Source organism: Hypomesus nipponensis, chromosome 27, assembly GCF_054491055.1.
Source record: "Hypomesus nipponensis isolate SF chromosome 27, ASM5449105v1, whole genome shotgun sequence".
In the NCBI taxonomy this organism is placed as follows: domain Eukaryota; kingdom Metazoa; phylum Chordata; class Actinopteri; order Osmeriformes; family Osmeridae; genus Hypomesus; species Hypomesus nipponensis.
In genome coordinates, this window is record NC_140387.1 from 9407617 (window position 1) to 9419785 (window position 12169).

The 12169-nt window shown below is 40.4% G+C and overlaps 1 protein-coding gene across 4 annotated transcripts in view; it reads left to right on the forward strand.

The window, feature by feature from the left end:
- Nucleotides 1-2047: 2047 nt before the first annotated feature.
- dym (dymeclin) overlaps nucleotides 2048-12169 on the forward strand; it is a 73170-nt gene continuing 63048 nt past the window's right edge. Inside the window, exons 1-4 of one of the 4 annotated variants that reach the window (XM_084693705.1) lie at nucleotides 2049-2222; nucleotides 2310-2399; nucleotides 3211-3395; nucleotides 11743-11795. In XM_084693705.1, coding sequence (XP_084549831.1) covers nucleotides 3256-3395; nucleotides 11743-11795 — 193 coding nt within the window. In that variant the 5' untranslated portion in view covers nucleotides 2049-2222; nucleotides 2310-2399; nucleotides 3211-3255. The other 3 variants (XM_084693706.1, XM_084693704.1, XM_084693707.1) reach the window with 3 other exon arrangements.

Genomic DNA, 12169 nt, shown 5'->3' on the forward strand with positions numbered 1-12169 from the left:
AATCCCATTGTACCGAATTTTGTTGCAGTTCCACCAGAGTTCCACTGGGAGTGATCGCGGTCGAGTGCAAAATGAATGGGAGTCTATGGAGCTAAACGGCTATTTCGCCTGATTGTCGTTGATAAATCTCAGATTTGATTGTAGTTTTAGATTACACGTCAAAAGTTGAATGAACGAGTACTTATGTCCTTTCGATTTCTTACAGGGTAAGTAGTTGTTGCCCATAACACGCTAGCATTCTGCTAACGAATGCTGATCGGTTAGTGAAGGACTGAGTACGACCAGAGATCCCGCTTGATGGCATCCGAAGCAGAACCAGAATGTCAGAGCATTAGCAACATTAGCAACAACATTAGCAAGCCAAAACTCTTTCTAGCATGTGTATTGACAGGGAGAACCTGTCAGCTGTGTTGCCGATGCCTCGAGAGAAAAGTGGAAGTAACCAGAGCTTGCTGTCAAGCTGTAGCTCTGGTCGTACGATGTGTATGACGTCAATGACATTTTCAAAGGCTTTTTAGAACGGAAAGGTGACTTTTTTGCCTCCCCTTTTGAATTCAGAATTCAAATTACTAGACAAAAAAATATATCCTGAGAAAAGTGGATTTTGAGGGGTACTGCTCCATAGACCTCCATTCATTCTGCACTTGCTCGTTAGCGCCATCACATGGAACTTCAACCAGTTCAGAACCCGGATGTTTCCCGAGAGTGGCTGTTCTCTCTATATTAGACATGAGCTGTTTATCAATCCGAAGAACGCTGAGAACGCAAGTACATTCTTTTGAAGAACGTTCTTGCAAGCGTCCTTGCGAGAATGGTCTTGCAAGGTCGCAAGGACGGAGAATGAATTGAGATGGGTGGGGTTTTCCTGGACTCGCAGCATTATGATAACCCTGACTAACTACAAAAACTAGATAACAGAGCTAAAATATGGTCCCTCTACCTGTAATTTTACCTTTTCTGTAGCCCTTGCTAACTTACAATACCTAATGTTAACTAGGTTATCAAAAAGTCGGAGCAAATTTACAAATTAAGTGTTTCATCAATAAAATAAGAACATTTTCAGCGACTACACTGCCTATTTCTCGTCACATTTTAATTCAGATGCAGATTTACAAGTAGCCTGGTCCTAACCAGACCCTCATACATTTCATTTGTTCAGAGGGTCTGGGATCTCTCCATTGACAAACATTAACTTCCTTGAAGACGGGTCCTCTGTTGAAGTTTAAAACTATTGGATCCGCCCAGAGCCACTCTGATTTGCCATAACCAATCGCAAGCGTTCGGCTTAGCCAGCTCCTTCACCACTACTGTAACGGAGCTAGCTGCCGTAGCTGGAAAATCAAACTTTTCCCGAACCCCGTGGGGAGGAGGGCCACAACATCATGGCCACCAACAAAACTCAGCAAGGAATGTTCTTGCTCCGGCTTTAACCTATGGATATTCGGCAGTGTTGCCACAACCGCAGAATAGTTTCACTCGCATCTTTCTCCGCCGCCATTAGTGAACTACTCAAACTAGTGCCCGACATTAACATCATCGTTCTCAGCCACTCCCTCTGTTCGCTGATTGGACCTACAAAAAATGTGTTTCTGGAAACCGACTTAAGAGCCAAGCTCCCAGACCTAGTACAGAAGCTAAATCCAAATTGAGCTAGAAGTAGGTAGGAGGGCAGAGCCAGGCTAATTTACAAGTACCGTTTAGCTGAAATATGAAAAGTTAAAAATTGCAGTTGTGAGGTTTGTCCGCCTCGCTTGACATCTTGCAATGACTTCTGGGGAATCAGAAGCGTTCTCGCTGGTCAGTCACCATCTGATGCATCCTCGATAAAAGGGGCGGATCAAGAACATTTCCGGGTATTTTTGGCGTTCTTGGGGACTTGTGTTCTTTGGATTGGAACCGTACTTGGGCAATGAAAGATGACGTCAAACGAGTTCGCAAGAACACAAGAACGGAAAAAAACGTGGATTGATAAACAGCCATTCTCTGGTGGGAGTCCAAAACGGGCTTTCACAAACCAATGGGTGACGTCACGATGATTACGTCTATTATAGTCCATGCGCCGTCTACCACAAGCAATCTGCTTGTCATGCAAGAGACGAGAGCGATTTAGCTTTTTAATAAAAAAATGGAACATTTACAAGAAGCTGATTATTAATTATGTTTTAATATCCATTAAACTCATATTTCACTTTTGTTTCTGACGTCACGCAGGTCACGTAAAGGTTGGTGGCGACGTGGTGGATCACGATTTGGTTGTCCAAAAAGTCTGCCACCAAATTGCTAAAATTACCAAAGTTTGTCTGTTTTAGGAAGTGGCATTTTGACCTAGAGTGATAAAATAACTCGGAACATCTGAGAGAGATAGCGTGCCGAAATAATAGAAGTGAGACATTTGACAGGTGAGCTGGCGCCTGATTTAGACTAGCTACGCTAGTTAGTGCTAGCAAGCTATCTTAGTACTAGACTACTGTAGTTATCTAAATGTTATGCTAGGTTGATGTAACATACCTAAACTATTAGCTAGTTAGCTACTGTTATTAGCCAACAAACTAGCCAGTTCTTGCTAATAGGGTAGCATCTCTTCAGACAGCCAACTACAGTAGCAAGCGAGCTTGTACATTTTGTGTAGCTACGTGTAGCCTAATGGTAATGTTACTGTATTTGGCTGCAACGTCGCCACTTATCTCATAGCTGTTATTTAGCCAACTACAGTACTACTGACTTAATAATACTAACGAGCTTATAGTGTCATTGCCAAAGGCCAAGTTGATACTCTCGAGTTTGTTCATCCAAAGGTTTGGTCAACTGGATCTATCTGCATATCAGGTTAAACGTTGGTTTTGAGAAAAGGTCTGGGTAAACTTATAGCACTTTCATAATCGGTATTCACAGAGGTAGATAGTTTTACCTATTAGTAGAAACCCAGGTTCATTTAATGAAATCTTAAGAAAATATAACTACAAACTACAAGTTATTCCTCAAGCAGTGGTTCTGGCTAGAGCCATTGTGTGCTATTAAACAATAGCTTAGCATGAAACAATACATTTGAGTTTGGCTTTTGTTACTCATAAAAGTATAATATTGTATATTATATTATAGGTGTTTCGGTGCCAGTACTGTTCAATTGCACAAAGCATTGGACTACCCTCAGAACTTTATCCAACATGATCTACTATATGTCTGTATCACCCCTGCACCCTGTCTGTCTAGGAGCCAGATGAGGCAGTGAGGAACATCTGAAAGCTGAACTGGGAGATGGGAGCCAACACTAGCCTAGTCACTGACTTGTCGGATAACCAGAGCCTCAGAACCCTCATCGGGACAGAGTCCATATCAGAGAACGATCCGTTCTGGAACCAGCTCATCTCGTTCACCTTCATCAGCCCCACCAGCAGGTAGAATACTAAAATGAATCCTATGTAACAATAGATAAATAGCAACAAAGACTATAGTGTAATGTAAAGTGTATTATACAAAAAACATGATATTCACAATATATAATTTTACACTAGAAGACAAAAGGGGATCTTTGCACTCTATCAAATTCCAGGACCCTGGGGCAAGTTGCACAAAACCCCTTAAGTTAAGATTTTCCCTAAGGTCAGAGGTTTCCTTAAAGTATAATTGGTTACACAAAGCACCCTTAAGTCTTTTCTAGAGGTGGGCATTGATTCATTTTTTTAATCTAGATGAATTTCATTGTAATCTTGGAATTAATCTTGATTAAAATGGCTCATTTGAATTCCAGCGAAGGCATTCAGAATATGTGTGCTACCCAAATAATGACTAAAAGTAAGTCTTTGAGAATGGGTTTCTCAAGCCAGGTGAGCAAGGAGATTAGTTAGCTGTGCTGACGGACTTGCCTCGGTTGCACTCAAACATAGGAGTTTGACAACGACTCTTCCCCTGCGCTACATCAGTGCTTGGCCTGGCATCTTCTGCATTAGCTAAGGGATGCTTTGTAGCCTGGCTGCCAGCCCAACTTCTCCCCGCCCACAAAAAAATTTGGTTGGGAAGTTGGGTCTGGAGGGTCTCGTATTGGGAACAACTACATAAAACCAGGATCGGGACGGACCAATGAAATTGCCAGGGCGGGCTTTATACGATGATGGACAGATGATCAACAGTAACGTTATCAACAACGTCATGAAGGAGCCCTTGGGTTGAATTAGTTTTCAACAAACAACATATTACGTTGCTCTGGTTGTAGGTCCATCCAATTGAGCGAAGAGGCATTTGTTTTACAAGTTCGGTTGAAACACGCCCCATAGTCACAGCCCAACGGAGAGTTTTCAGACTCATATTCTGACTAGAATTATGAGTATGACAATGTCAGGCTAGATCCTTTGCATTCAGGTGGTATTTGAGACTGGAAGAACTCGTACAGTAAACTTATTCCGCATCGCGGGTGCAAACAACCTTAGTCTTGTCAAGGTTTCCATTGGGAAGCTTTTTAAAAATACATTTTCCCTGATGCAAACCCGGCGGTTTCATAGCTGCAAATATGTTAGCACGTCACGTTTGATGTGGTGTTTTCATACACAAGGCATACACACAGGTTAGAAGACTCGTTCTCACCCCCTACAGTGTAATTCGGCTAGGTATACATCTGCGCTAAAATATCAAGGTGAAAGTCTTCATAGCTTGCGTAGTATAGACCCAGCTCCCAACCCAACTTTGAGAATAGATTAACGGCGATATTTTTTTTTATTGCACAATAAAAGTCTCACGTTAACGCAGCACGTTATCGCCAATAACGGCCCACCACTAGTCTTTTCCTTAAGGTTTCCTTAAATGTTCCCTTAAGTATTTAAGGTTTTCTCCTTATCTTGGTCTTACACTTAACATTTCACCTTAGCTAACGAAATCATTTATATTAAGGGATTCTGTGCAACACAAGTAAATCCCTTAGCTCAGGAAACATTTACCCCTTAAGTGTCATAGTTAAGGAAAAAACTTAAGGTGTTTTTTGTGCAACCGGCCCGGCTTGACTTTTAATAGATGTGTGTTTCATCACCCAGTATTAAAAATGTTCAATTTTTTGGGGGGGAAAGCTAATTTAAGGCTATTTTCCTCATCTTTTGGTTTAATTCAACCATTTTCCCCCCTGCCTTTCAAGGCTGCAATTCGCCTTTCTATCAGCAGATGTCGCAAGGGTTACATTGCACAAGTCTGTCATTCAGACAAAGGTTATATAGCCTTAATAAGTTATGTCTAGAAAAATATGTATAGTTTATATATAGTATATAATTACGTGCAAAATGATGAAAGCATTTAAATTAATTCTATGAAGTGCATTAGCATCACATGGGCGTTTGTGTGTTGACTGGTAAGCGCAACTCTTATGTCATGACATAACGGGAACAATAATTGTAATCATAAAGTGCATAGATTAAAGAGATTTTAAGCCAGATAAACATAACTAATAAACATTTTGCATGTTCACACATGAGCGAAACAAATCATATTATATTACTTTTTAATAGTTACAACTATTTTGCAAATGGTAGGCCAAACCATTTATGCATATTTATATATATGTATTCTGATAAGGTAGGCCTCATAAAAGGAGATGAAAGCATGGGCAGGGACTGTTCTTAGGGGCCAAGCAGCAAAGCTTCGAAGCCACCTATTGTGTTTCTACCTCTTCTTATTATTATTATTATTATTATTATTGGGGGCCAAGTAGCGAAGCCGCCTATTGCGTTTCTACTTTTTGTTATTGGGTGTGGCTGCCTTTGGCCTAACCCCAAGGAGACACAGCTGGGGAGACTCTGTCAACGGTGTGGCTAACCAATCTGCCAATAGTTTTAATGATTTGTTTCCAAAAAGGAAAGACCAGGGCACAATCCCACAAAAGATGGAGGTAGGAACCTGTGACGTTCATACACTTTCAACACAGATTGTCCTTCATTAATCCAATTTTATGAAGTTTGACCGGTGTATAATAATACCAGTCAATAACCTTACAATGTGTGAACCCTGCTTTGGAAGCCACATTTTCCCATGCCTTTTCCTCAATGTTTGAGTTCAAGTCCCTCTCCCATATTATCCTCAAGTGATTAGAATGACCATACAAACTATCTGCCTTGATAAAAAAAAAACAGAGGCATTACGGACAAGCTCAGGCAACTTCAAATAGCAGAGAAGCTTGTTTGTGTCATTATCGAGTGAGATGTTAAGACTAGTTGCACTGCTCCTGAGCTGTAAATATTTCCAGAATTCAGCTTTATCCGTCAAATAGAACTTTTGTTTGAATTCTTCAAACGACTGGAAAAGGCTATCCAGGGCTCCAGACTAACCTTTTTTACTAGGAGCACAGTAGCCCCTGAATGAAAATGTTAGGAGAGCAAGCAGAAACTTTAGGGGCACACCTTATATTGACCTGCAATGCAATTATTAATGTAACTAGAGAGGGTACAATTTCTGGGGAAATTGTCTGGAGTCAAATTGGGGTCAATAATAATTTTCAGTCGCAGAAAATGATTTGCAGTCGCAGAAAAAGTGGTTGTCAGTTGTCATAATTTGCATAATACAACACTTTTTTACGGATGCATAACTATTTCTGCTCCAGCAAATCTCGTTCTGCTCCTGCAAATCTTTTTGCACTTTTGAACTGTTTTGTACAGTATTAGGTTGGTATCTGAGTTGGTATCTGAGTTGGTAGACAGTCATCAAGCGCAGTGTTACTTGTCCATTAAAGGGGTGATTGACTGGGTTTTTGGGGTATTTCACACTGTTTCTTAAGGTCTCCGAATAGGGTATGTAACATTGGTTGGGTTGAAAATGGCCCGGGTGCTGTTCTATGCCCCCTCATAGATCCTCTGATTTGTTCCCGGGAAAAAAGGCTAGCTTTTCTCCTTTTATGGTATGCTCATTTAGATGAGCTGCGCGCTGATTGGTTGGTTTTCAAAGAGTGAAGCTGCGGAGCAAAAACGCCGACAGCACTCACTGAAACACCGAAGGTGGAGACTTAAAATAAAAACGACTGTTTGGTCCTTAACACTGAAGTCAATGGAGCAGGGTTAGCTCGCATTAGCGCGAACTCGGCTTTAATTGACTTCGCCGAGCTCTTCTTTCAACTTTGCGATAATTTACGTAATTTGTTAACTCAATATAATGATTGCCTTTCATCTAGTCTTAGGACGCATTAACACTGACCAAGATTATACTTACATTTAGAGACAATTAGTTATGCCAACTTCTCCTTTTTTTGGTAAAATGTTCGCTCCATTTCCTGTTTCTATCTGTGATCCAGGGGGCGTGACGGATTTGGACATCCCAATCTGCCGGTATCAGGATCACTCTGATCCAATCCGGCAAAGTTTTGAAATACCGTGATGGATCAGGATGATCCGTGGTTGACGACAGGGGGATTTGGTTATCCGGATGATTCTGATCTGGATTACAAGTTTTGAAATACTGGCCCCAGGTGTCGCCGCCATTGTTCCATCCACTGTCTGGTGTAGTATATAACTCAAGTATCATTCAAGGTACAAGAAATCAAGTGCACACAAGTGCGAGAGCAAAACTCTCATACAACACAAGAATTTCACAGCGGACGAGCAGAGTGATTCTATGAGAGTGTGTCAAGCACTCTCTCCCAGCTACCTGTACAACTCTCAGTTGTTGAATTTGTGCACAAATATTTATATTTTGTGAGTGAAAAGTTTATATTTTAGCTTGTGAAATAATCTATGCGCTCTTGACTTTTGACACAAATCTGATGCCACAGTTACAGTCTAGCGCTAAAGCGCCACACTGATCAAATTGCGTTATTGCAGGCACTTAAAATGGGTCATGTGAGATCAAACGAGTAGTTGACAACAGAAATATTTGTCCAAATAAAATTTGGGCCGATAATGTTGACAAATCGTTTCAGGCCTATTATCAACATTCAGATATGCGTATTTTCTTCAACAATTTTCAGATTTCAATGTATGACACATCATTTGAAATCTTACAATGTGCACTTTCAAAATGTAAAAAAAAAAAAAAAGAGAAATTACCTTGGCTGACAACGGACCCTTTTCACCAGAACGTGTCACAAATTCAACACCAGAGCTGTGGAATGCGGTTTGAAACCAAGTCCATTTGAATGTATTCTTTCAAACTTTCTGGCTGGAGTTACGCAGTCATCGGAAAAGTAACAAGTTTGTCTTCAACTGTTGCTGTCTGCTCTATGTGTGTGGAAGATCTATAAACAGAGAGCAGACTAGACCAGCGTTTTTCAACATTTCTTGAGCCATGGCACATTTTTTACATTGGAAACATTTTACAAAATTACACTCTGTAGCCTAATATAGTATATATAATTACAATATATTTTCTCAATGTATTTATACTCAGTGTGAAACCTGGGCCGATATCCTGGCAGGAATTGAAGAAAGACACAAGAAGCTCTTCTTCAACAGCTCTCTCTCTGTTTTTAGTTTTGATTGCAGTTAAGCTTAGCTCAGCTCACACATATATTTTGGAAAATTGGAGTAATGTCAAAACAGCTTTATTGGCCAGAATGGCCAATAGCTTTAAACCACGATCTTGTTGCAGTTCAGTTAGTTCCTCCTGCTCCGGTAAAGTCATTTCCTTTCCAACAACGGATGCTGAGCTGTATGGGTCCATAACCCAGTCAATGCATTCAGTGGAGGCTGAAGAGAAATAAAATGACAACTTCTCCTCAAGAGTTTTCAAATGTTTACCTATTACCTCGCAAAGTGCAGCAGTGTGATCTTGCCATTTCTCAGTGAGTGGGAACATCTCAAAGTTGGCACTTTGCACATGTTGTTGCCAGAGGTGCACCTTTTAAACTGAATCCATTTATTTTATCTGTGCTTGTAAGCAGGTTTTCATTTTGGCCTTGCATCTGTGTGTTCAGTTCATTCAGATGATGAAATATATCTGCCAGGTATGCCAGCTTTGCACACCACTCATCACTTGCAAACAAATTTGAGTAATTGGAACTCTCATTTGTCAGAAACCCTTTAAGTTCCTACCGCAGTTCATACACACGGGCCAGTACCTTGCCGCGCGACAACCATTGGACCTCTGTAAGGAGCAATAAGGCTTTATGCTCCGCTCCCATTTCCTCACACAAAGATGCAAATATACAACTTTTCAAAGGTTGTGTCTTTACAAAGTTCACTATGTGCACAACATCATCCAACATAGGAACTAGTTCTGCTGGAAAAGTATTTACAACAAGGGCCTCACGGTGCAAAAAACAGTGCGTAACAATAAGATCTTTCCTTCACTCTGCTAACAAAGCCTTTGGTGCGCCCGACCATGGCTGCAGCTCCATCAGTGCAAATAGTTGTGCAATTTTCCCACGTAAGTCCTCCCTGGTCAAGATATTCCAATGTGACCCGAGAAATGTCCTCTCCTATTGTTTTTTCTGGCAGTGCCTTGCAAAATAGGACGTTTTCTTTAATGGCATCTCCATACACAAAACGCACATTGGACAAGAGCTGAGCATGTCCACTAATATCCGTAGACTCATCTTGTTTCCTCCTGATGCGTATCTTTTCCACAACTTGACTTTTGATGTCTGTAGACATGTCTGGCAATTGTGTTATCTGAGAGCGGGACTTAAATATGTCTTTAACCGCATCAGGGCCTAGCATCTTGTTGAAAATGGCTTTGCAGGCAGGTAGTATTAATGTCTCTGCCACAGTGTGGGACCCTTTGATTGAGCTACAAGTTCAGCAACTAGGTAACTTTTGAGGGCTTTCTGATTTACCTTTGGTTTTTCTCATAAAAGTTGCTTGTTTCTCTGTTTTCACGCAAGCGAACAAAATAGTCCATCGGCTTGCTTTGAAGCGACAGGTTTTTTGTTTGGAGATGGCGATAAAGCTTGCTTGGCTCCATGGCGCTGTTGGACATATTCTCGCCACACACCAAGCATAATGGAGTCGGTGTCATCTCTCCCCCGTTGAAAGTAAATCCGAACGAAAGACAGCTTTCGCTGTATTGCCTCATTGAGCTCACCATCTTTGTTTTCTTTTTACCACCACTCATACTAGGGCCTTCTCCTGGGTCAGAATCTTGTCCAGGGCCCAGTTTGGGGTTTGCATTTTTCCTTTAAAAAACTTCTCCATCACTGTGACCATGACCTGTCACATGCGTCACTCATTCTCTTGTCCAGGATCACAATGACTCTTATTGAGAGACTTGTTGCTCTTGTAGGTTAGTTATAACGAAGTTAACTCTTGAACTCTTGTACTCGCTGTGAAATATTTTACTGTTGATTGTTCTTCTACAGGTACAGTCTTGCACTTTTTGGGGTTCATGTTGTTTTAATTTGTAACTGCATGCTCTTATGGGTCTTCCCTTTGGCACTTGTTTAGTTTTTCACAATGTATGCTTCATGTTTTGGCTGCTTGCAGTGTTTGGGACTACCGCGTTGTTATGATCAGTGACCTATGCTCTTTTGTAAAGCTCTTTCTTGGAAGTCGCTTTGGATAAAAGCGTCTGCTAAATGCATAAATGTAAATGTCTCTAAGAAGGAAGAAGGCAATTGCTGCCACCTGGACGAATATTACATTACTCTGCCAGTCACTATATTACAGCACAGACACTCGACAATGGCATATTATTTGCAGATAATAATTAATAAATGTTTAAATTTAAAAAATCATTTTAAGTAGGGCTGTAATCTCACTTTAACGCGACAAAAAAAAATTGTGTCGTTAACGCAAGTTTCTTTTTGACCCTGGGAATCACCTGTTGTCACATGACTTTGACTGCCGACGTTAGCTGAATGATGGAGAGAGGGCTTTTAGATGGGAAGTTCTAATTCAAGAAGCTGCGAGACAGCTCGGTTGACAAAACTATGGCTGTGTGTACTGATTGTCAGGCTGAGTTTTGTTATCACCGGAGTACTTCCAGCCTAAACTATCGGATGCAAGCAAAGCAGACTGCTAGCAGCAGCTGTGTTAGCCCTGTAGCAGTGGCAGCAACAGCGTTCGCTCCTGTATCAATATTTAGGTCAGTCTGTGGTTGCTTAAGTATCTGAAGTATGTTTGCGTGAGATTTGAATATTATGGAGCAAGATATCGTAGTAGGCTATGAGACATGTCTTAAATGTATTTATTTTCCAGAAGTCAAATTTTGTGGATGTTATTATAGCTACAGCAGTATAGTTTGTGAGTGAATAAAACTCCCTCACAATTAAAGTTGTGTTCCATCTGAACTTGTTATATGGACATTATCATCCAGTTAGGCCTATTTGAAGTACACCCTGTTAATGTTTTTTTTTTTTTTTATAATTTCTTGGGGTAACATTTTAACAGATTAAATAGTTTGCAATTAATTGCGATTAATCACGATTAATCATGTGAAATAATGCGATTCATCGCGATTAAATATTTTAATCGCTTGACCGCCCTAATTTTAAGACTAAGTGAAATTTGTGGCACAGTGGTTGAAAATCTAGACGACTGAAAGAATGCAACTAGAATTGTATTTAATTATTTTCTAAATAAACATGTATTACTCAATGGGTAATATTGAGGTCTGCAAAAATGGCAGAAGTGAAATCGATAATATAATTATCATGACAGGCCTAGACATGTCAACTTTAGGGCTCAGTTTTCTAGTGCTTGTGTCAAATGATAGTTTACAATATCCTACCTACACACCAGGGGTGTCATAGACTTTTGCTCATGAAGAGAATCTTCTCCCTCTCCCTGTGCACTGCTCTTGTATCTCTTTTTCATTCTGTCTGTCTTTATGCCTCTTCTTCAGTGGGAACTCCAAGCTATTGGAAGAAGCTGTCATTCCCCTGGCCAAGATCCTAAGTATACATGCCTCCTTTGTCTCTTCACTGCTTGGTACTGTAGCTTGTGTGTGGATTTGTGCTTTAAGCCCTAGGTCATTAACAACTTAAACTTAATCTTGAATTTATTACTACATTTAAGAGAATGAGACAATTATAGAATAGATGTTTTAGACGGGTGTTTTTCTTTTACTTTTATCATTTGTTACAATAACCACATGTACTAACCCAACACCACAACATGCACTAGCCAATGATTGGCTTATTTTCAACTTTAAACAGAATCACTCTGCACATAGGTAAAGCTAACAGTTATGCTGTATGGGCCTTTAAACTATTTGTTAATAGCTATTTAACTTTTCCCACCCCATGGTATAGGAAAATTAACAATAATTA